Below are 25385 nucleotides of genomic sequence, written 5' to 3' on the forward strand. Positions count from 1 at the left end.
TGCACTCGTGTGGCAGTTAAACACTACACCTGCTTAGTGTGAACAGTTTTAAATAGCGTCAATTGTGTGTGCTTCTGTTATGTTATTCATTTTGGCTAATGGACACTGATTCAAAAAGCAGTGATTTTTGACCAGTTTGTTTTTTTTAAGGTAAAAGACATCTGCCTAACACCACTTTTTGTCAGCCGGCAGAGATAACTGAAGTGCTGAAATCGACAATTTCATGCTTGATACATCTGCAAGATACACTGCGAGAAGAATGGGCTTTACACAAGAGACAACAGGGAAAATCTCCAAAATTCAAGTGTGAAAATAGGGACCCAGATGTTGAAGAGGGTCTCAGTCAATGGTTTTCTATTGTAATCAGGTGTGCGTTTGACCAATGTTAAAAAAACATTGACATCAGAAATTCAAGAAAGCACACGGTGAGAAAGATAGTGCTGATGCTGTAAATGCAGAAACATGGAAATCTACAAAACATTTGAAAATTTTATGGAGATGATGCCTTCAATGCCAATGAAACAGGCCTATATAAAAAAAAGGAAAAAAAGGAAAAAAAAAATCGCTCCACGCCAAACAATTCCCTTGGCTACAAACATGCAGCACTATCAGGTTCAAAGAAAGCAATGGATGGCACAATAGACCAATTATCTGCACTGGGCGCCTGCACTGATTTCATTCATTCACAGTCAATCAGAAGCATATGGCAGCGTACACTGGATGAATTACTCCATCAATGTATTTTAGGAACAACACACACTTTTATAGTACTGTTGTAGGACTGCCACTGTTCCATTTTTTTCTGTATTTCATTTAAGTACATAATTCGTTACTCAGTTAAACAGAGGTTTATCTTTTAATACCTTTTTAACTACTTCCATGAAACTTTGGCTAATTGGGGCTGTTGCTTAATTGGGCAAAAATGAATAGGTCCCAATGTGTCCCAATTAACCAGAACCCACTGTATTTAAAAAAGCTACCAGTTTGCAAATAAAGGGAACTGTTCATGTCAGAATATGTGCACAGATTTGACATTTTAGGCAAAAGATATAGTGGGGGGAGGGGGTAAAGTTGGTGGTGGGTTGATGCAATAAGTTATTATATTAAAAAAAAGTAAAAAGCTGGAATTTCCTGCATTTTGGGCTAGTGGAAAACAGATCAATCAGGCATTTAAAAAAACAAGAATTGATTCAGAGTGGGATTTTCACGACTCATGGGAAACAGCAGAACAGTATACAGTAAGTGGCCACTTTATTAAGTACACATGTACACCTGCTCATTAATGCAAATATCTCATCAGCCAATGATGTGACGGCAACTCCATGCATAGAACCATGCAGACATGTTCAAGAGGTTCAGTTGCTGTTCAGACCAAACATCAGAATGAGGAAGAAATGTGATCTAAGTGACTTTGACTGGAATAATTATTGGTGCCAGAAGAGTTGGAAACTACTTATCTCCTGGGATTTTCAGAGAACGGTCTTTAGAGTTTACAGAGAATAGTGTGAAAAAAAGGCCATTCAGTGGGCAGCAGTCCTGTGGGCGAAAATGCCTTGTTAAAAAGAGACGTCAGAGGAGAATGGCCAGACTGGTTCAAAAGACAGGAAGGTGACAATAAACACCCGTTACAATAGTGATGTGCAGAAAATGTTGAATCTTGAAGTAGATGGGCTACAGCAGAAGACCACATCAGGTTCCAGCCCTCTATCTAATAAAGTGGCAACTGAGGTATCTCTGCTAAGGCTGAATGATCTACTCTTATGTCACAACAATCTTATGAGGGGCAACCTAACAGAGATCCGTAAGATGATGAAAGGATAAGGCTCACAAAAAAAAAAATTCTTTTCTCACAGTGAAATCCAATATAAGGAATTGCATATTTAGCACAAACTCTTAGCTATCTAAAATTTTTTTTAAAAAATCTAGTGAAGTATTTGGTGCCACATTGAAGTGCATTTACTGGAAATGAATGGACAGAATGAAACCTTAGATGACAAATGATTTGTGCACAGCACAGAAATACCGACATAGAATCCTGGGGCAAAATGGATCATATACTGTAAATACTAATATAACTGCATGCAGAAAGCAGCACCCTTTTACATCCTTATTTGTGTGTCACACTTAATTTAATCATTATATGATGGCATGAACAGTGATTTCCTCAACTTCCGACAATTTCTTCCTCCTCCCCCTTCTCTCTTTACCTATTCCCCATTCAGGTTCCCTCTCACCCCTTCTCCTCACCTGCCATCTCCTCCATCTGGTGTCCTTCCTCCTTCCCTTTCTTCCATGGACCACTCTCCTCTCCAATCACATTCCGTCAGCTCTTTACCTCTTCCACCTGCCACCTCCCAGCTTACTTCAACCCTGCTCCCATATCCAACCACCTTCCTCCTCACCGGCTCTCACCTATCACCTGCCAGCTTGTATTCTTTGTTTCCCCCCACCCCCATACTGTCTTATTCTGGCTTCTACCTTCCAGTCTAGATGAAGGCAGTGGGCTTGAAACATCAACTGTATTCCCTTCCATAGATGCTGCCTGACTTGCTGAGTTCCTCCGGTATTTTACATGTGTTGTGCAGGAATTCCAGCATTGGCAGAATCTCTTCTGCTTATACTTATTTACATACCTGGCTCTCCTGCACCAAGATCGGTTGATGCTGCTTTCCTGGTCTGCTTCTTTCCTCTTCCACCATGTCTATTTAAATTCTGACCCTGAAAAATTGAACACAAAAACATTAAAACCAAAAATAGACAAAACAAAAGCGTCACTATGTATTGTGTAACTTGGAATTCTTCAATGGTGAACAATATACTATAAACAAAACCTACAGCCAGGTTGCATGAGTTTCTGCAATCTTCTGTGCCAGTTAAGAAAGAATACAGTAGTATGCAAAAGTTTGGGCACCCCGGTCATAATTTCTGTTACTGTGAATAGCTAAGTGAGTAAAAGATGAACTGCTTTCCAAAAGGCATAAAGTTAAAGATGACACATTTCTTTAATATTTTAAGCAAGAAAACTTTTTCTTTCCATCTTTTACACTTTCAAAATAACAAAAAAGGAAACTGGCCCGAAGCAAAAGTCTGGGCACCCTGCATGGCAGTACTTAGTAACACCCCCTTTGGCAAGTATCACAGCTTGTAGATGCTTTTTGTTGCCAGCTAAGAGTCCTTCAATTCTTGTTTGGGGGATTTTCACCCATTCTTCCTTGCAAAAGGTTTCTGGTTCTGTGAGATTCTTGGGCCATCTTGCGTGCACTGCTCTTTTGAAGTCTATCCACAGATTCTCGATGTTTAGGTCAGGGGACTGTGAGGACCATGACAAAACCTTCAGCTTGCGCCTCTTGAGGTAGTCCATTGTGGATTTTGAGCTGTGTTTAGGTTCATTATCCTGTTGCAGAAGCCATCCTCTTTTCATCTTCGACTTTTTTTTTTACAGATGGTGTGCTGTCTACTTCCAGAATTTGCTGGTATTTAGTTGAATTCATTCTTCCCTCTACTAGTAAATGTTTCCCATGCCACTGGCTGCAACACAAGCCCAAAGCATGATCGATCCACTCCTGTGCTTAACAGTTGGAAAGGGGTTCTTTTCATGAAATTTTGCACCCTTTTTTCTCTACCTTTGCTCATTGCGGCCAAAAGGTTCTATTTTAACTTCATCAGTCCACAGGACTTGTTTCCAAAATGCATCAGGTTTGTTTAGATATTCCTTTGAGCCTTTTGAATAGAACTTTTTGGCCGCAATGAGCAAAAGAGCAGTGCATGTAAGATGGTCCAAGAATCTCACAGAACTAGAAGCCTTTTGCAAGGAAGGATGGGCAAAAATCCCCCAAATAAGAATTAAAAGACTCTTAGCTGGCTACAAAAAGCGTTTACGAGCTGTGATACTTGCCAAAGGGGGTGTTACTAAGTACTGCCATGCAGGGTGCCCAAACTTTTGCTTTGGGCCCCTTTTCCTTTTTTGTTATTTTGAAACTGTAAAAGATAGAAATAAAAAAGTAATCTTGCTTAAAATATTAAAGAAATGTGTCATCTTTAACTTTATGCCTTTTGGAAATCAGGTCATCTTTTACTCACTTAGCTATTCACAGTAACAGGAATTTTGACCAGGGGGTGCCCAAACTTTTGCATGCCACTGTATGCTAAAAATCAGTCCTACTGATAAAACTGACCAAGACTAAATCAAGCACCATAGATAAGTTGTCACAAATTCTGTTTACTTCCAATGAGTCTCTTTAAATTCTGTGCTTTTTGATCCGGACTCGTGTAAAGATAGACTTGTTTTAAAAATTACATCCTCAAACCTGCCGACTGCATCGTTTCATTATAGATTTCACATTTAAGCTACAGCCCCATTAGATTAAGAGGAAATGAAAGAAAACCCAAGTAACTTTGAGCACTGTCATTACAAAATCAAATTAGTTCCTGAGTAGAAATCCCAAAGATTTAGTTCAGAAGATGATAACTTTTGGCAAAACTCAAAACTAACCTGCTGTGTTGAGACGATGTGTGGTCCCTGGATAAGAGGACGGATTGGGGTATTGTACTGCAAAGGCTGGCCCAGCAAAGGGTAGCGGCCGTCTGTTTTAAAAGAAAGCAACTCCTTAATAATTTGTCCATATGTGCTCAATCTTCAGAAACTGGAGCTAATTTATTTGTGTAGAAATACAGTGCAGAACAGGCTCTTCCAGTACTAGAAGCCACACTGTGCAAAAACCCATCTATTTAACCCTAGTCTTACAATGCCCAATTAACCTACTAACCAGTACATCTTGCGAATGTGGGAGGAAACCAGAGCTTTGGAGGAAACCCATGTGGTTCACGGCAAGGATGTTGAAACCTCTTATAGAGAGCACTCCAAACTCCGCCACCTCTAGCTATTATAGCATCACACTATCTGCTAACCTACCATGGGGATGCATGCTTAAAGACTATTAACAGTGTCTGTAACAATACCATGAAAATCAGAGCTGAAATCTCATGGGTGTTTATACAACATTTATCGCAATTACAAATTACTGACACAACTCCCTTGGCTGTCTAGAAGTACTTGATGCCAGAGAACAGTTGTGACACAAACAGTTTGGGAGGGTATGTATATGCAGAAAAATTAACAAAAAAATCATATGAAATACTTGTATTGCGTTGTATATACTTAAACTCGTGATAATTTTGATTGTTCTGTATTATACTTTGCTGCACCCTATAGACCAAATAATATTGTCACTTGCTTGACATCTTTAAATATAAAATTCACTCGCTTTTACTCTTCTACAACTATCTGGTCTCACAATAAGACTTGCCCTTCTTTTACTTCCACTCATACAACTGTCATTTTGAAAATGTTAAAAATATAGTTAATTAATTCCTTTTTACCTTGTACACTACACTTGCAAGTGCAAGAGTATCTAATATCCCAGCGTGAGCCAACATCTTTTGTAAAAAGGAATGAGGGCAAATTAAGTAAATAGACTGTTTTAAAAAAAGCACTTAAAATACAAATACACAAATTAGATGGACACTGTAGGTCACTTGACCTCTTTATGCTTGTTTCACTATACATCAAGATCAAAACTGATCTGACTGAAATATCAACTCTGCTTTCCTCCCTGCCTATAGTAACTTAAGATTCCTTTCCTTATCCAAAATCCACCAAACTTTGCTGTAAAAAAAAAATCAGGCTCTCTACCTGTACTCTTAAAGGGCATATTACTGAATTTCAATTCTAAACAGTGTTTTAAAACTAAAGCTGTGCAGGTGTTCATTGGCTTGTAGTAACCTCTTATCCTCAAACCAACACAGAAAATAATAAAATGCCAAAATGACATGACAAAGAAATAAATGAAAAAGCAGCAACCCAGGAGAGAGAAGTTGGTAAAAAAACAATGGAAACAAGTAGGGAGGTTTGAAATCACACAGGAAATAAAAGGAGCAAAATGCAACCAAGAATAAGCATTTCCAACCAAGACAAAGTTGTAAGGTTCAGCTAAAGGGCAATTATACATTTGAAGAAAAAAATTCTAGGAATGATGGAAATTGATAGACAGTGAAGTTGACTTTGTGAGAATTCTATTCTTAATTGCCTTTTGACAAATGACAATGAACTTTTCCAGGCCACCTATATGATTCCACTTTTCATATTAAATATCAGCCTTAAACTCTTCTTTAAAAATAGCTTTAATATCTGATTATTTCTCCATCTGGTTTATTAGAAGCAACACAACACTAAAAATTGATCTGAACAGACTGGCAGACAATCTTAAACTGCTGAAACACAGCAAAGAGCCCTTTGGGAGATGATATAAACATGTAATTCTAATAAGACTCGGGGACTTTGAGACTTTTTTTTACTGTGCCTATGGACTGTTCTTCATCAAATTATGGTATTGCTTTGCACTGCTGTAACTATATGTTATAATTATGTGGTTTTGTCAGTGTTAGTCTTTGGTCTGTCTTGTTTTCTGTGATATCACGCCAGAGAAACATTGTATCATTTCTTAATGCATGTATGCATTTCTAAATGACAATAAGAGAGGACTGAGTGTTCTCATAATCTAATCCAAGCACTCACCCTGTTCAGCATATTTTTCCAAGGAATGGGAAAAAGAATTTTGTGTGTATCTGCTTATGTGTCACCAGAACATGTTGCTAAACAGAAACTGTCCCAAGTAATTTTCACTGGAGTACTGCTGTCCATTAGAAAACCTTTAAGCCTACCTCTTGGTGGTGAGATGAAGCCACTCTAATCATACTCATAGCTATTTCCTTGCTCAAATCAATCAAAAATTACACCTGTAACACACACAAAACGCTGGAGGAACTCAGCAGACCAGGCAGCATCTATGGAAAAGAGTACAGTCGACATATTGAACCCAGACCCTTCATCAGGACCGGAGAAAAAAAATGAGGAATCAAGGTAAGAAAGTGGGAGGGGGAGGAAGGACCACAAGGTGATAGGCAAAACGGCGGGGGTGGGGGGGGCGGTCAGGAAGAGGTGAAGAGCTGGGAAGTATTTGGTGAAAGAGATACAGGGCTGGAGAAGGGGGAGTCTGATGGAAGACAGAAGACCATGGAAGAAAAGGGGAGAAGCAGAGGGTGAGAGGTGATGGACAGGTAAGGAGATAGGATGAAAGAGGGAAATAGGAATGAGGAACTGGGGGGGGGGTGGGGGGAGGGTCATTGCCAGAAGTTCGAGAAATCAACGTTCATGCCATCAGGTTGGAGACTCCCCAGACAGAATACAAAATGTTGCTCCTTCAAACTGAGTGTGGCCTCATGGCGATAATTGGCCATGGACTGAATGTCAGAATGGAAATGGAAAATGGAATTAAAATGGGTGACCACTGGGAGATCCCACTTTTTCTGGCAGATGAAGCGTAGGTGCTCAGCGAAGCGGTCTCCCAATCTACACTAGGTCTCACCAATATACAGGAGGCCACATCGGGAGCACTGGATACAGTAGATGACCCCTACAGACTCACAGGTGAAGGGGCAGGTATAGCACTTGTTCCGCTTGCAAGGAGAAGTGCCAGGAGGGAGATCAGTGGGGAGGGAGGAATGGACAAGGGAATACCATATGAAGCAATCCCTGTCGAAAGGGTGGGGAGGGAAAGATGTGCTTGGTGGTGGGATCTTGCTGGAGGTGGCAGGTTAAGAAGAATTATGTGCTGGACACAGAGGCTGAGGGGTGGTAGGTGAGGAAAAGAGGAACCCTATCCCTGGTAGGGTGGTGGGAAGATGGGGAGAGAGCAGACATGCATGAAATGGAAGAGATGCAGTTGAGAGCAGCATTGATGGTGGAGGAAGAAAAACCCCTTTCTTTGAAGGAGGACATCTTCTTAGTTCTGGAATGAAAAGCCTCATCCTGAGAGCAGATGCGGCAGACACAGGAATTGAGAGAAGGGGATGGCATTTTCATAAGTAACACTCTGGGAAGAGGTATAGTCCAGGTAAGCTGAGAGTCTGTGGGTTTATAATAGACATCAGTAGATAAAGTATCTCCAGAGACAGAGAGATCGAGAAAGAGGAGGGAGGTGTCGAAAGTGGATCAGGTAAATCTGAAACACGAGGAAATCTACAGAAGCTGGAAATTCAAGCAACACACACAAAATGCTGGTGGAACACAGCAGACCACACAGCATCCATAGGAAGAAGCACAATTGATGTTTTGGGCCGAGACCCTTCGTGTCCTAACGAAGGGTCTCAGCCTGAAACATTGACTGTGCTTCTTCCTATGGATGCTGTCTGGCCTGCTGCGTTCCACCAGCATTTTGTGTGTGTTGCAGGTAAATCTGAAGGCAAGATGGAAGTTGGAGACAAAGTCGATGAAGTCGACGAGCTGCACATGGGTACAGGAAGCAGCACCACTGCAGTCGTGGATGCAGCATAGGAAAAGTCGGGGAGTGATACCAGTAGAGGCCTGATGACATCCTGAAACTGGGTTGGTGATAGGCATCATCTAGCAAAGTTACTTAAGATGGAATAATACGCATTCCTAGTGATTACTCTCTAATGGTGAGGTTTGATAGGACAATAAAGGAATGAAAAATCCACAAAATAGATTTGAACAAGTTCACTTACTGCTTTTACTGGGTTAGGAGTTAGTCAGGAAGTCCTGATGCTAGCTTATGCTGTATTGTTGATTTCCTTGTAAATGGCTCTCACCATGTACATAATACGTTCTAGCCTTTGGAAAGCAAAATACATACCTACGGGCAGTGCTGATCTTAAAGCAATGTCACATTTAAGGTCCTCAGTGAACCTGCTTAAAGATCATTACAGTGGATAACAATTTACATATTGTGCACAACGTTAATTTGACAAAAACTAATGTAACTAAGTCAAATAGTAGGGATTCAGAAAGGCTGAGCAACACACACAAAATGCTGGAGGAACTCGGGTCAGGCAGCATCTATGGAGGGAAACTAATAGTCAATGTTTCAGGCCTAGATCCTTCACCATAACTTGCTCAATCTTGTTTCAGATTTCCAGCATCTGTAGAACTTCTTGTGTGAATAGAAAATCTATGTAAGAGATGCTGAGCTCAGAATTACAGCATACTGAAATCCTCAATTAACTTCTGTGTCTGATAGTAAGTATAATAGTTAAATTCTATTACATAAGCTGCACACTTGACAATATTTACCTTATTTTCAATGTATATACTGTTGTAACTTCAGCAATTAATTATTTTCTTGGTTGTTGTTGGTTCAGTAGTTTGTGCTCCATTGTTTTCTAAGCCTACCAGAATGTTTTACTAATACAGAGGCTAACAGATAACAGTGACCAAATTTTGCAGTCTTACGAAATCAAGTGGCTCCTCTATTCAATCAACAATGTTGGTGAAACTAAAGGTCAAATCATTCACATGTGCATAGTGTATGATATATAAAGGTTTTAGCAATTTCTGCACAAGTGAGATATATATCATTTCTCCCATCTGTCCTGCTTTCCCAGGGGGATTTCTATTTGTTTCCAAAAATATAGTTACACATCTTCCTTCATCTGTTTATTTATTCACTTCCAATGCTTCTGTATCGAGCTTACTGTGGTAGCAAGTTCTATACTCGTAGCATTTTTTAGATGAAGAAGTTTTTTTTTTGAAGTTATAGAGCCACAGAATACTACAGCACAGAAATAGGTCCTTCGGCCATCTTGTCCATGCTGAACTATTGATCTGCCTAGTTCTGTTGACTTACATCTGGACCACAGCCTTTCATACCACTCCCATCCAGGCACTTATCCAAATTTCTCTTAAATGTTGGAATCGAATCCACATCCACTACTTTGGCTGGCAGCTCGTTCCATTCTCTCACCACACTCCGAAGAAATTCCCACCCACGTTCCCCTTAAAACATTTCCCCTTTCACACTTAACCTATGACGTCTAGTTGTAGTCTCATCCAATCTCAGTGGAAAAAGCCTGCGTGCATTTACCCTGTCGAAACCCCCCCATAATTGTGCATATACCTCTATCAAATCTCCTCTCAATCTTCTATGTTCTACAGAATAAAGTCCAATTTAACTTTTCCCTATAACTCAAGTCCTGGCAAGGTCCTTGTAAATTTTCTCTGCACTTCTTCAACCTATTGATAACTTTCCTGTAGGTAGTTGACCAGACCTGCACACAATACTCTATATTAGACCTTACCAATGTCTTATACAAATTCAACATGACAGCTCCTGTATTCAACACTTAGATTTATGAAGGCCAACGTGCCAAAAACTCTCTTTACAGCCCTATCTACTTGTGATGATACTTTCAATGAATCAGGAATCTGTATTCCAAGGTCACTCTGTTCTACCACACTCCTCAGTACCCTTATATGCAAGTCCTACCCTGGTTAGTCCTCTCAAAGTAGAACATACCACACTTGTCTGCATGAAATTCCATCTGCTACTTTTCACCCAATTTTTCCACCTGGTCCAGATCCAATGACAGCCTTCCTCAGTATCTACTACACACCCAATCTTGGTGTCATCCGCAATATTTGCTGATCCAGTTTACCACACTGTTGATATAGATGACGAACAATAAAAGACCTAGCATCAATCCCTGCGGCACACTACTTGTCATAGGCCTCCAATATTTAAAGTAAATTTATTATCTAAGTACATATTTGTCACCATATATGTACAATTCCTTGCAGGCATTTACAGTAAATTCAAGAAACGCAAGAGAAACAATGGAAGACTGTACCCGACATAACAGACAACCAACCAATATGCAAAAGACACCAAACTTTGCAAATACAAAAAGAAAGAAAAAACAAACAATAAAAAAATAAGCAATAGATACTGAGAACATTGGATAAGGAGTCATTGAAAGTGAGTCTATTGGTTGTGGGAACATCTCAGTGGTGGGTGAGTTATCCCCTTTGGTTCAAGGGCCTGATTGTTGAGGGTAATAACTGTTCCTGAACCTGGTGGTGAGAGTCCTGAGGCTCCTGTACCTTCTTTCTGATGGCAGCAGTGAGAAGCAAGCATGGCCTGGTTGCTGGGGGTACTTTATAATCGATGCTGCACTCCTGCGACAGCGCTCCATGTAGATATGCTCAATGGTGATGGACTCAGCCATGTCCCTATTTTTCTTGGGCTTTTCTGTACAAGGGCATTGGTGTTTCCATACCAGGCCATGATGCAACCAGTCAATATACGCTCCACCACACATCTACAGAGGTTTGTCAAAGTTTTAAATGACATGCCAAATCTTTGCAAACTTCTAAGAAAGTAGGGGTGATGCCATGCTTTCTTTGTAGTGACACTTACATGCTGGACCTAGGACAGCTCCTCTGAAGTGATAATCACTGATCCCGCTGATGAGGACTGGCCCATGGACCTCCGGTTTCCTCCACCTGAAGTCAATAGTCAGCCAAGAGGGGCAACCATCTACAGCTTCTCCCATGAAGCAAATATCCAATCCCATTTACTAATTCATCCTGAATGCCAAGCAATGAATCTTCGTGACTAACCTTCCATGTGGGACTTTGTCAAATGGATTGATGAAGTCCATGTGGACAACATTTACTTCCTGATCTTCATCAACTTTCCTGGTAACTTCCTAGAAACTTCCTAGAAAAACTCTAAGCTTAGTTAGAGACGACCTGCCACTCATAATGCCATGTTGCCGATCTCTTATCAGTCTTTGCCTATCCAAACAGTTATATATGTGGTCCTTTAGAATATCTTCCCAATAATTTACTGATTTCTGATGTCAGGATCATTGGCCTATAACTTCCTTTTTAAAAACTGAACAACATTAGCTATCCTCGAATCTTCCTGCATCTCACCCATTGCTAAAGATATTTTAAATCTCTCTCCTAGGGTTTCAGCAATTTCTGTACCAGCCACCCACAGGGTCTGAGGGGAAACCTTGTCAGACCTTGGGGATTTATCTACCCTGATAGGCTTCAAGACAGCAAACACCACCACCTCTGTAACCTGTGTAGAGGCCACCACCTTCCTGCTGCATTGCCTCACACCTATAGACTATGTGTCCATCTCCTGAGTAAATACAGATGCAAAAAAATCCATGTAAGATTTCCACCCCTTTTGACTCCACACAGATTGCCACTCATCTTCCAGAGGACCAATTCTGTTCCTTGCTGTCCCTTTGCTCTTTATATATCTGCAGAAGTCCTGAGAACTCTCCCTCACCTTGTCTGCTAATGTCTTCTTTTAGCCCTTGTGAATTCCTTAAGTGTTCTCTTGCACTTCTTATACTCAAGTACCTAATTTCTTCCTACCTGCCTTTACCTGCTATACACCTGCTCCTTTTTCTTATCCAGAACCTCAATGTCTCTTGAAAACCAAGGTTCCCAAAACATATTATCCTTTTCTTTTATTCTAACAAGAGCATACAAATTCTGTACTCTCAAAATTTCACTTGTGAAGGACTCCCACTTACCAAGCGCACACTTGCCTGAAAACAATATGTCCCAATCCAGACTTACCAGATTCTTTCTGGTACCATCAAAAATGGTCTTTTTCCAAGTTAGAATCTCAACCTGAGGACGATACTTATTCTTATCCTCAATTACCTTGAAACTAATGGCATTATAATCACTAGATAGTGTTGCCTTACACCAAATTCTACCACCTGCCATGTCTCATTCCTTAACACAAGGAAATCTGCAGATGCTGGAAATTCAAGCAACACATATCAAAGTTGCTGGTGAATGCTGCTGGAAATTCAAGCAACACACATCAAAGTTGCCGGTCAACGTCCTGACGAAGGGTCTCGGCCCGAAACGTCAACTGTACCTCTTCCTAGAGATGTTGCCTGGCCTGCTGCGTTCACCAGCAACTTTAATGTGTGTTGCATGTCTCATTCCTATTTGGGAATCTGGTTTCTCAATTCCTCTTGTCAGGATCTCCATGTACTGATTAAGGAACTTTGCTGATCACATTTCAGGGAAGTCCCAGTCAATAAGTGGCATGTTAAAATCATCTACCATCACAACCTTGTGCTTCTTTCAACGGTCTGCGGTCTCTCTACAAATTTGTTCCTCTAAATCCTGCTGACTCTTGAGTGAACTATAATATAATCTCATTAATATGCTCATCCCTTTCTTATTCCTCAGTTCCACTCATATAGCCTCAGTAAACAAGCTCTCCGGTCTATCACGACTGAGCAGTGCCTGACATTTCCCCTGACTAGTAATACTACCCCTCCACTCTAGCACATCTAAACGATGGAATTCCAGAACATTGAGCTTGCAGTCCTGCCCCTCCTGCAACAAAGTCTTACTAATATCAATTATTCCAAATGCTGATCCATGCCCTAAGCTCATCCACCTTTCCTACATTACTCCTTGCATTGAAATATATACAGCTCTGAACCTATGTCCGACCATGCTCAAACCTTTCGATTGCTGACTTTGCATGTAGGCTTAACAACATTTCTCCCACAACCACTCCGCTACCAACTCTGACAGCCTGGTGACTCCCCCTGCAACTCTAGTTTAAACCTGGCCTCGTGCAGTACTAGCAAACCTTCCCACAAGGATATTAGTCTCCCTCCAATTCATAAGTAAACTGTCCCTTCTGAGCATTCCACTATCTGCTTGGCATCCCCACTGCTCTAACAGTGTAGTAAAAAAGAACAATTAAACAAAAAAATAATCTATCTACAGTCCCTGCTTCTCTTTGCCAAAGCTCTAAACTCTCCACACACAATGGCCGCTCTGCTTAAACCTAACTTCTTATTAGACCTTGCCAAGTGCCTAGCTCAAAGTTTGAAGTAATTTTATTATCAAAGTACACCATATACAATGGAGGTTCATTTTCTTTCAGGCATACACAGTAAATCCAAGATATACAACAGAATGATTGAAAGACCGCATCCAACAGGATCCTCAACCAACCAAACATGCAATAAATCTTGAGAACATGAGACGAAGAGCCCCTGAAAGTGAGACCACAGATTGTCGAACAGTTCAGTGATGGGTGAGTGAAGTTGAATGACGTTATCCCTTTTGGTTGAAGAGCCGGATGGTTGAGGGATAATAATTGTCGTTGAACCTGGTGGTGTGAGTCCTGAGGCTTTTGTACCTTCTTCCTGATGGCAGCAGCAAGAAGAGAGCATGGCCTGGATGGTAGGGGTCCTTGATAACAGTGCTCCATGTAGATATGCTTAATGGTGGGGAGAGGTTTACAGTGATGGACTGGGTCATATTCACTTTAGTAAGATTTTCCATTCAACAACGCCTCCTAGTGATGTGTGGTGTTCAGAATGTCCCAAATGCCAAATTTCCTACTGTGTTTATTAATAACAAAGATCGTTAAAAGTCTCCTCATTCCTCCAATTTAAAATCAATTGCCTCTTTTGAAAATAAAAATGCTGTTATTTTTATTAATATTCTCTTATATTTTACTCATCTTACATTAATAACTTGCACTTATTGTCTACAAATTGAGAAGGAATATTTCCATACATCATGTAAACAGTGAACAATAATCTCAGCACACCTCCCTGTGAGGCACCACTTCCTGTCTTTTATCAGTCTAAGCAATTACCCTCAAGGCCAATTATTTTCTATTTCATCAGCAGTTTATTATTTGTCCCAGCTCCATAGGACCTAACCTTAATCAAAAGTTTATTTTTTTTAAAATACAATTTGAACATCCCATTACTGTATATTGCTCCTGATGCATAATCTCTATCATTATTTCTTTAAAAAGTTCACTAACATCAAAAGATGAACTTTTCATTTAGTGAAGAATAACAAGCAAAAATTTCACACATTTTCCTGGTGATTTTTATTACTTTCAAGTAAAGATTATATTATTTTCCTACTTCCCACATTAAGTCAATCAGTCCACTGTTTTCTGAAATAATTTTACCTCCGTTCTTACACAAGTAATAACCATTAGCATCTATAATCCTTTGACTCTAGATTCTTAACTAATGATTTGCTGCAAGTATGTTATTGTGGATGTGCTAATCATCTGAAGCAGATATTTTTAAACTTTCTAAACTTGATTGGCTTACCAATTATTTCTCCCAACTTTCTTTCACCTTAAATAAGATTAAGTGGGTGTTGACTTGATTTAGTTGGAAGGCATTCCAAGACCCAAGAACATTTTGTTCTTCTTTCAAATCATGGAATCCAACTATCAGATCAGCTGATGAAGATGAAAGAAATTATTAATGACCCCCGGAGGTTTGCAAAATATTGCTATTTTACTTTGGCTGTATCAAATCTCCTCCTGTTGCAGAGAAGATTGTTGTGCTAATTTATTTATAGAAATAGACAGTTCTTAACCTACGTTTGTTTGTAAATGTCTCCAATGGTTTGAACTTTACAGATAATGAACTAATTTTCTTTTCAATCTGCAACCACGCATTCATTAACATTTTAAGTAAATTAACGCTCAACTGTATTACAGAATTAATTCCTGAACACTGAAAAATTCATAAGGAAAGGTTGCTGACTCCCATAGGAACTGTGAGTAAATCAAAAAGATTCTACGTATTGGATAACTGAATCGTCTCTCAACCACAGTATTTTTCTGACAAAGACTTGCTGATACCAATTTTAAATCCACATTTATTCTCAACGAATGAAATGATTAAAAGTAAAACAGAAATACAGTAAAACAATTTAGCCATAATCAAATTGAATGAATAAGCTGCATGAGGAACAGGATTTTTATTATTCCACTCCTTAAACTTGTTCTGCCATCGTGTTACAGAACGTCAGCAAACTGCTTCTTAACTTAGTTTTATCTGTCTTTGTCCATTTAAAAAAATCATCAGTACTTTAATTGACCCAGTTTTCACTGGGTTAGAAATATTAAAAGTTTCAGTATCTTTGGTCCCAGGCTCCAGCTTTTAAGATCACACTTCCTTGCTGTGGATTTCCTACTTGTAGACCTAAACTTGTGTGCCCCATCAATTCACTTTTGCACTTCAAATCAACAGTTAAATCTGCTTTTCAACCTTGTAAACTCAAAGTATATGTAAATATTGTGTGCTTTCTGCATCAGATGGACGGCTTTTAATTATTTGTTTACATTGACATTCAAATCCCAGTTGCCTTATTTCTAGAATCTGTTAAAAAATCTATTAGATTTTTTTCCCTTGGATCTGAATTAATGAACATGTTAACACTCAAGTTCATCTGTTATTTCCCTGCTCACTAAATCTGTCTCTTCTCTTGCATCTTTCAGGTCTCACCCATGTCTCCCAATTTACAATACTGGCAAAGTTACATTTTTGTCACACCAACAATGGAATATGTCATCTATTTCCAGCATAAATACCTTGTCCAGGGACTATAGATCGTGGAAACTGTGCCATTATTGGGAGAGGTCCTAATCCAGTACGGACATTTTTTAAAGTTGCCATTGGTGGTGGTGCTGGAGACTGGGCTGGAGATACTGCAGGACTACTCAGCTGTGGACTGTTCTGTTTAAAAAAAAAGTCAGAATCAAATTCAATCACCATGAGCTCAGATTCCAAAATAAAATACATTTTAGAGTGCCTGCATATTCTCTTCACCTAAATTCATTGTTAAAAATCAAACATTAATTCTTGAGGCATGCCTTAAATTAATACATTGCACAGTAGCACTCTTTCTTTTTTGAGTAAGTTATTACAAGGTGTGCATATTTAATTCACTAATTCAATGTTTTAAAAATTTAATTGAATTAAAAATCACAGTGCTAATTATTCAATGTTTACCAATGTAAATTTTAATTTGCCACCAACAGTGTGTTAACTCTGTTCTCTGGTATAACAAGTTATATTCTTGAATTTCTTGAATTATTTCTCTTTTATTTTCCATTGATTAATGACGTATCAGGTTACAGAGAAATTAAATTTACAAAGAGACCAGGGAAATCAGGGACAGGATTAAAAATTGAAGGATTAGCCATGATTGTGTAGAATGGTGGAACACATCTGAAAGGCTAACTCCTGCTCCTTCTTCCATTTCCTGGTTCCCATTGCATAGACACATCTTCAATGTAGCTATGAAACCTAGAAAGTGTAAGACCTCAACCAACACCAAATGTGACCATATAACTCAGAAGAAAAATTTCTTCAGCTAAACATCCACTGGGATGAAGCCACATTTCATATGACAACACCTATTTCAGCCTCAGCTTTACATTCCTGCTTATAACTTTAAATGTAATCGATGAATTTCAGGAACTATGACCTGCATTTAGCTTGAGTTCAACTCCCTATCTGAAGCATTATAAATACTACAGTTCTGATCTTTGCAAGGGAATTCTTCTTTTCACGCTAACTCCTTTCTTTAGCCCTAAAATATTATTTATGCACAAAATGCAAAATTCTCACAGAACATACAGATTCAATTTTTCCAAAGCTTCACTCATTAATGATATCTTGGATCGGTTTTATTTTCATTTCTTCATATTTCAGAATCTGTCAAGTATAGCATTCATTGTGTGATGGTCTGTGCCTTTAAAAGGTGGTTCTGGACAGTCTGCTTGAACTCTTCCTGGGCTCTACAATAAAATCGAGTTTCAGCAAACCTGCATAAAGTATTACATTATTGTAAGTAAAATTATGATGGGGAATGAATAAAAATCAGCATTTGCTGCCAAAAATTCACAAGAGTGACAAGAGGGCAAGATCACATAACCAAAATGTTTCTAATATGATTAGAAACCAAGAATTTTAGAATGTCACCTACTATTAAAACAAGTGTTTAGTTCAGTGATGATTTCCAATTCTATAGACTTTTAAGAAAACATATGAAAATCTTATGAATTCTATGAAGTACAGATTCTTACTGTACCATTCCCGCCCTTACTGTTCAAACAATGGAAACAAAAACCTCATTTCCAGAAATGACCAAATTTTGTTTGAATGACTTCAACTTTGTCAGTTTGTGAAGCAGCATGAAGCAATTAAAATTGTTACGGTTAGATCTGGAAAAAAAATAGATGATAGATTTTGAATATAATGAATGGAATATGAATATGAATCAAAATAGAAGTTTTAGGATTTAAAGTGCAAGACAACTTTTAAACCTCTCCAAGGACACAAAAAAACATGTTGAATATTTGGATAATATTACTAAAATGTATTTATCCTTTTAATGGAATCCAGTTGCATACCTGTGTGGTAATCTCTGGGCTGTTATATTCTGCAGACTTATGTCCTCTCTGGTCCATACTGAGATATTTACTTTGTTTCCACTGAGGTGGAGAATGAGTCCGTGGATGAGGATTGTTGGGAATGCTAAGTTGCATCATAAGCATCCCACTGCCATGTGGTGACACAACAGCTGAAAGAAAAGTATATATTATTGCATAAAGTAAGAAGATGATTACTTCTTTGACTTGATTAAATTTTCCCTGGTACCACAATACACAGAAAACATCAGATTTATTTTAAAGCTTACAGACTGCATAACATTAATCAAAAGCTAAAATCTCAAAATAAATGTGTAAAACTGGAGCAGCTGGGATGCTGAAAAAAACCTAGAGTCAGTGTACTCAGAACTAAGCAATTTTTGTTCCAAAAGGCAAAAATAAAGTTGATTACTTAATATCATCTCTGGCCTAAAAAATCATTTTTGATTGTAGAATTTCATTCTTTAAGAAAATGTTGATTAAAAATGCATTTTCCCAACATGTCATTTTGTCTCTGTCTCTCCCTTAATCCAAATATAAATTTCCTAGTCTTCATTTTGTTTTCAGTTTATGCAATTTTTATTTCTTGATTTTTTTTTTTCCTTCCTTGGGTTTGAACTACACATTTCATTGAGAATTTCATTTAATTGACTGAAGAGCCTGCACGTGCTAGTTCAGTTGTCACAGATTCCCTGCAGAGGGTGCCACACTGATCACACTAACACACAAGGCCACAGCAACCTGAACAATCCCAAATCATTTGTAAAGACTACCCATGAAATGCATTTCTTTCAGTATTAATTTTAGTTAGATTCACCAAACGGCACCCAAGTTTGGATTAGATGTAATAGTGTTGTCCTTCTGACATAAGCTTCGCAACTCTGTTGGAACATCATTCTCTTCTCTGATCAGCACAATAAACTAAATCAGGTATTTTGTGACCTCAGGCACTTCAAAATTAAGGTTGCCAATTTCCATTTCTGTAGGGAGGGAAGACTTTCAAATCTCTGAGGCCAACTTTACTTATCAATTATATCATGGTTTACTGGCACTGCAACTCTTATCTATGTACCAGCTTCATTAGATTTGTATAAAAATAATTGTGCCTCTCATCCTTAAAGTCCCATATTCTGGTTTAATGGTTTCTTTGCCTTTGTCACCTCAGACTTAGCTATTCTAATATTCATTGCTCATTTCAGTCTCTCCAATTTCCTTTAATGCCCCACAAACAAGAGAAAATCTGCAGTTGCTAAAAATCCAAAGTAACACACACAAACTGCTGGAGAAACTCGGCAGGCCAGGCAGCATCTGTGGAAAAGAGTAAACAGTTGATACTTTGGGCCAAGACCCCTCATCAGGACTGCAAAGAGTAAGAAGGGGGATGGGGAGAAAGTATTACAAGGTGCTAGGCCTCCTCTACTGTCACAATGAGGCACACTCAGGTTGGAGGAGCAACAACTTATATTCCATCTGGGTAGCCTCCAACCTGATTTCTCGAACTTCCAGTAATTGCCTCCCCCTCACCATTCCCATTTCCCCCTCTCATGTCATCGCCTTACCTGCCCATCAGCTTCCTCTGGTGCTCCTTCCTCCTTCCATGGTCTTTTATCCTCTCCTTTAAGATCTCCCCCTATTCCAGCCCTTTCTCTTTCGCCAATCAACTTCTCAGCTCTTCACTTCACACCCTCCCCATCTCCCGGTTTCACCTATCACCTTGTACTTCTTCCTCCTCTCCTTCCACCTTCTTACTCTGACTTCTCCTCTTTCTTTCCAGTCCTGATGAATGGTCTCTGCCCAAAACATCAATTGTTTACTCTTTTCCACAGATGCTGCCTGGCCTGCTGAGTTCCTCCAGCATTTTGTGTGCATTGCTTCCTTTAACGTTCAAGGTAACTCAGAAATATTTCCAATTTTGTACATGCAAGTGGGATGCAGTTTTATAATGCAAGAATCAAAACTTTGACCAAAATTAACAGGGATTTCAAAATTACTTATGATTCAATCATATATTTCACAATTAGGGGCATTTTCCACAAGAAACAAAATCCATGAGAAGAAAATTTACTATGAACAGGACAGCAGGAGATACTTTCTGCAACATAAATCACAGGCAAATGTGGACAATTTTGGATATCTGGGTGAGGAGAGGGAATGATGCTAGTTTGTGATCACACATCAATAAACAAGGGGTTGTTTTCTACATGAGATTAGCCTCCTCTAGTCAAAAATAACAAAATAGCTACCAAACGTTGTGATTCAGACGCAGGCCAGTTGACAAACCTCTGTGGAAAGAATACAGCCTGTAGGAAACTGTGTGTAACACTGGGATTTCCATAATTTATGGTCTGTTGACCTAATCATAATGTTTTTAACCATGTTCCTGGAGTTAAGCTGCATGCTTCTGTTGGCCTCAATATTTACCAATAATAATTCTGTACAATATAATTTGTGCTGAAGGAACCATTAACCAGGTTAGAATTTATTGCCCATAACTAATTGCTCTGTAAAGGTGGTAAGGTGCTTCTCCAAATCCTGCTGCCCATAATCTGAAGGTGCTCTCAGAATGATATTGGGGAGGGAGTTTCAGCAACAAAGAAGGTAATATCTGGGGAGGTGTTGACAACAATGTGGGGAAAATTAAAAACAGGATTAATTGAGAATGAGTGTAAATAGATGCCGGATGGTTGGCACAGTATGGATGGATTAAATGGTCTGTTTCCTTGTTGTAAATTTAATTATCATTGTGACTAAGAGAATTGTTTATTTTCCATTACTAGCAGAGTGAGTTAAAGTCAAAGGCAGATGCAATGAAAGGTACACTCTGTTCAATCTATACAAGATTTAAAAAAACTGCTTTATAGAGGAATCTATCTGCAAAACGCAGTGGAGATTCATTAGAATTGGAGATGGATAACGAACTGGCAGAGGAGAGTTAGGCTAATTTCTATCAATCAACATCCATCATCTCTGTGACACAAATTTGCCTTTTTCCAACAGATGGCTGATTTCAGGAATTAGTTCAAAGAAATTTCTGAAAGCATTGCAACAGGAATGTTACCAAAATGGCAGAAAAGCAACATGCCAAGATTAATATGCAGATTATACTTTTCATAGTTTTATAAAAAGCAAAATATATGGAGTTAGAATAGTTATTACAAATCAAGCATACACATTTCAATTATTATAAAATCATTTTCTTTAAAATATTTGTCTAAAGGAAATACAATCCACATACATGAAATTACTTCTTTTTTTTTTAAGAAGAAGGGCCAGAGCAGCACCTGGAGACTAGGTGTGTTTTTAACTATTTTGTTCTGTAGCAAGAAAATTGCAGGAGTGAAGTTGAATGTGATATGGGGAATCCTTGTGCAGAATTCCCTGAAGGTTAACTTGCAGGTTGAATCGGTAGTAGGGAAAGCAAATGCAACGTTAGCATTCATTTCAAGAGGACTAGAATATAAGAGAAAGACTGTAATGCTGAGGTTTTATAAAGCATTGTCAGACTGTACCTGGTGTGTTGTGAGCAGTTTTGGGCACCTTTCTTTGCCAACGAAAAATGTGTTGGCATTGGAGAGGGTCCAGAGGAGGTGCACGAGAATGGTCTTCGGAATGGAAGTGTATTTGATGGCTCTAGAACTTTACTCGCTGGAGTTTAGAAAAAATGGGGGGGGGGGTGATATCATTGAAACTTACTGAATATTTAAATTCTTAGATAGAGTGGACATGGAAAGGACATTTAAGAATGTCTCTTTAGAACAGAAATGAGGAAGAATTTCTTTAGCCAGAGGGTGGTGAATTTGTGGAATTCATTACCACATACGGCTGTGGAGACCAGGAGACTGGGTATATTTAAAACAGAGGGTTCTTGCTTAGTAAGGCCGTTAAAGATGGTTTTCAGAAATTCCTCCTCATTTCTGTTTTAGAGATGTTCTTAAATTCTGAGGCTGTGACCTTTGGTCCTGGACCATCTCACTGTTGGAAACAACCTGTCTACTCCACTGAGGCTTTTCAATATTGGGTAGGTTTCAAAGAGATCCTTCCTCATTCTCTCTACTCCAGGACAGGCCCAAAGACATCAAATGCTCCTTAACACTTTCATTCCTGAGATCATTCTTGTAATCCTCCTCTGCACTTTCCCCAATGCAGCAATTCAGTAAATATTCAGAATCTGAAATTCACTACCTGAAAGACTGGTATAAGTACATCTGACCACAGCTTCAAAGGGGAAATGGATAGATCACTGAGGGAGAGATATACATAAACAAACAGGGGGTGTCTGAACTGGCCTTACATAGAGCAGCTGACGACTAAAGGGCTCAGTGGTTTATGTCCATGCAACTAATTAATGATTCTTTTGTCATAAAATTGACAGAACTAGAAGCATTCTCTCAAGAATGATAATCAAATGAAAAACTTCAGATGCTGGAAATCTGAAACAAAAGAGAATGTTCGAAAACTCAAGAGGTCAAGTGGCATCTTTGGAAAGAGAAATAATCGATATTGTGGGTCTATGGCCCTTCATGATCTCTTCAGAATGTTCTGTTTTACTTGTTTTCAAATTTACAAAGCAGATAGTCAAATGTAATACAGAAGTACAACTAGGCATTCAGTTTAACTTTTGATGGCAAATGTGTACAAGGTCAAGCCAAATGTGAACCTGCTATAAACAACCATGACATGTGACTTAAGCACTAAGAAAGTTATCTCTATGACAAAGAGGAAAGTAATGACAACATTTCTGAAAGACAGCAGTTTCTAATCTAATCTGAATGCTAAGAATTTCTCTCTGGTTCAACATTAAGTATGCAGTCTCTGGCCACCTGCATTGCTTTCAAGATGAAAAAATCTAACAGAAAAAGATCAGGATCAGATCTAACCTTACAACATCCACTGAGGACTTGAAGGAATTCTTTAAAAATTTCAGTATTTCCATAATTTTAAAGCACAACAGTCTTAGAAGAGTGTTTACTAGAGGATGACAATATTATGCTGGTCTTTAGATAAACATTAATCAGCTGTCTGCAAAATAGATGATGGCACCAAAAGTTTGCCCCAGACAATTACAGTAGTTGAAGTCTTCAGTTTAAAATTGTGCAAAGAAATCATTTAGCATTTTTCTTTACATAGAATACACAGTACAGTACAGGCCCTTTGGTCCACAATGTTGTGTCAACCCTTAAACCCTGCCTCCTATATAAGTCCCCCCCACCTTAAATTCCTCCATATACTTGTCTAGTAGTCTCTTAAATTTCACTAGTGTATCTGCCTCCAACACTGACTCACGCACAACACTGCATTCCACGCACCAACCACTCTGAGTAAAAAAACCTTCCTCTAATATCCCCCTTGAACTTCCCACTCCTTAACTTAAAGTCATGTTCTCTTGTACTGAGCAGTGGTGCTGGCTGTCTACTCTATCTATTCCTCTTAATAACTTGTATACCTCTATCATGTCTCCCATCATCCTCCTTCTCTCCAAAGAGTAAAGTCCTAGCTCCCTTAATGTCTGATCATAATGCATACTCTCTAAACCAGGCAGCATCCTGGTAAATCTCCTCTGTACCCTTTCCAATGCTTCCACATCCTTCCTATAGTGAGGCAACCAGAATTGGACACAGTACTCCAAGTGTGGCCTAACCAGAGTTTTATAGAGCTGCATCATTACCTCGCAAATCTTAAACTCTATTTCTCGACTTATGAAAGCTGACACCCCATAAGCTTACTTAACTACCCTATCCACCTGTGAGGCAACTTTCAGGGATCTGTGGACATGTACCCCCAGATCCCTCTGCTCCTCCAGACTACCAAGTATCCTGTCATTTACCTTGTACTCTGCCTTGGAGTTTATCCTTCCAAAGTGTACCACCTCACACTTCTCCGGGTTGATCTTCATCTGCTACTTCTCAGCACGCTTCTGCATTCTATCAATGTCTCTCTCTAATCTTCGACAATCCTCGACACTATCTACAACACCACCAACCTTTGTGTCATCTGCAAATTTGCCAACCTAACCTTTTAACCCCACATCCAGGTCATTAATAAAAATCACGAAAAGTTGAAGTCCTTGTGAGACACTAGTCACAAACTTGCAATCCTAATGTACTACCTCCACCATGACCCTCTACTTTCTGCAGGCAAGCCAATTCTGAATCCAACTGGCCAAACTCCCCTGGATCCCATGCCTTCTGACTTTCTGAATAATCCTACCGTGTGGAACCTTGTCAATTGCTTTACTAAAATCAATGTAGATCACATCCACTGCACTTCCCTCATCTATATGCCTGGTCACCTCCTCAAAAGAACACTATCAGGCTTGTTAGACATGATCTGCCCTTCATAAAGCCATGCTGACTGTCCCTGATCAGACCATGATTCTCTAAATGCCCAGAAATCCTATCTCTAAGAATCTTTTCCAGCAGCTTTCCCACCACTGACGTAAGGCTCACTAGTCTATCATTACCTGGACTATACCTACTACCTTTTTTGAACAAGGGGACAACATTTGCCTCCCTACAATTCTCTGGTACCATTCCCGTGGACAACGAGGACATAAAGATCCTAGCCAGAGGCTCAGCAATCTCTTCCCTCGCCTCGTGGAACAGCCTGGGGAATATTCTGTCAGGCCCCGGGGACTTATCCGTCCTAATGTATTTTAACAACTCCAACACCTCCTCCCCCTTAATATCAACATGCTCCAGAACATCAACCTCACTCATATTGTCCTCACCGTCATCAAGTTCCCTCTCATTGGTGAATACCGAAGAGAAGTATTCATCGAGGACCTTGCTCACTTCCACAGCCTCCAGGCACATCTTCCCACCTTTATCTCTAATTGGTCCTACCTTCACTCCTGTCATCCTTTTGTTCTTCACACAACTGAAGAATGCCTTGGGGTTTTCCTTTACCCTGCTCGCCAAGGCCTTCGCATGCCCCCTTCTTAAGCTCCTTTCTTGCTATCCTACATTCTTCAATAGACCCATCTGATCCTTGCTTCCTAAACTTCATGTATGATGCCTTCTTCCACCTGACTAGATTTTCCACCTCACTTGTCACCCATGGTTCCTTCACTCTACCATTCTTTATCTTCCTCACTGGGACAAATTTATCCCTAACATCCTGCAAAAGATCCCTAAACATCGACCACATGTCCATAGTACAATTCCCTGCAAAAACATCATTCCAATTCACACTCGCAAGTTCTAGCCTTATAGCCTCATAATTTGCCCTTCCCCAATTAAAAATTTTCCTGTCCTCTCTGATTCTATCCTTTTC

At 39.3% G+C, this 25385-nt stretch overlaps 1 protein-coding gene across 20 annotated transcripts in view; it reads right to left on the minus strand.

Annotated features, from left to right (window-relative positions):
- The window catches only part of LOC134346861 (R3H domain-containing protein 1-like), a 171628-nt gene that overhangs the window by 3665 nt on the left and 142578 nt on the right, over nucleotides 1–25385 (minus strand). For all 20 annotated transcript variants that reach the window (XM_063048645.1, XM_063048640.1, XM_063048646.1 and 17 more), the window contains 4 exons: nucleotides 18096–18265; nucleotides 16269–16413; nucleotides 4493–4584; nucleotides 2634–2718 (listed from right to left, as the gene is read on the minus strand). In XM_063048645.1, coding sequence (XP_062904715.1) covers nucleotides 2634–2718; nucleotides 4493–4584; nucleotides 16269–16413; nucleotides 18096–18265 — 492 coding nt within the window. The remainder of the gene's footprint in view (nucleotides 1–2633; nucleotides 2719–4492; nucleotides 4585–16268; nucleotides 16414–18095; nucleotides 18266–25385) is intronic.

The sequence above is a fragment of the Mobula hypostoma genome, chromosome 5 (genome assembly GCF_963921235.1).
Source record: "Mobula hypostoma chromosome 5, sMobHyp1.1, whole genome shotgun sequence".
Classification (NCBI taxonomy): Eukaryota; Metazoa; Chordata; class Chondrichthyes; order Myliobatiformes; family Myliobatidae; genus Mobula; species Mobula hypostoma.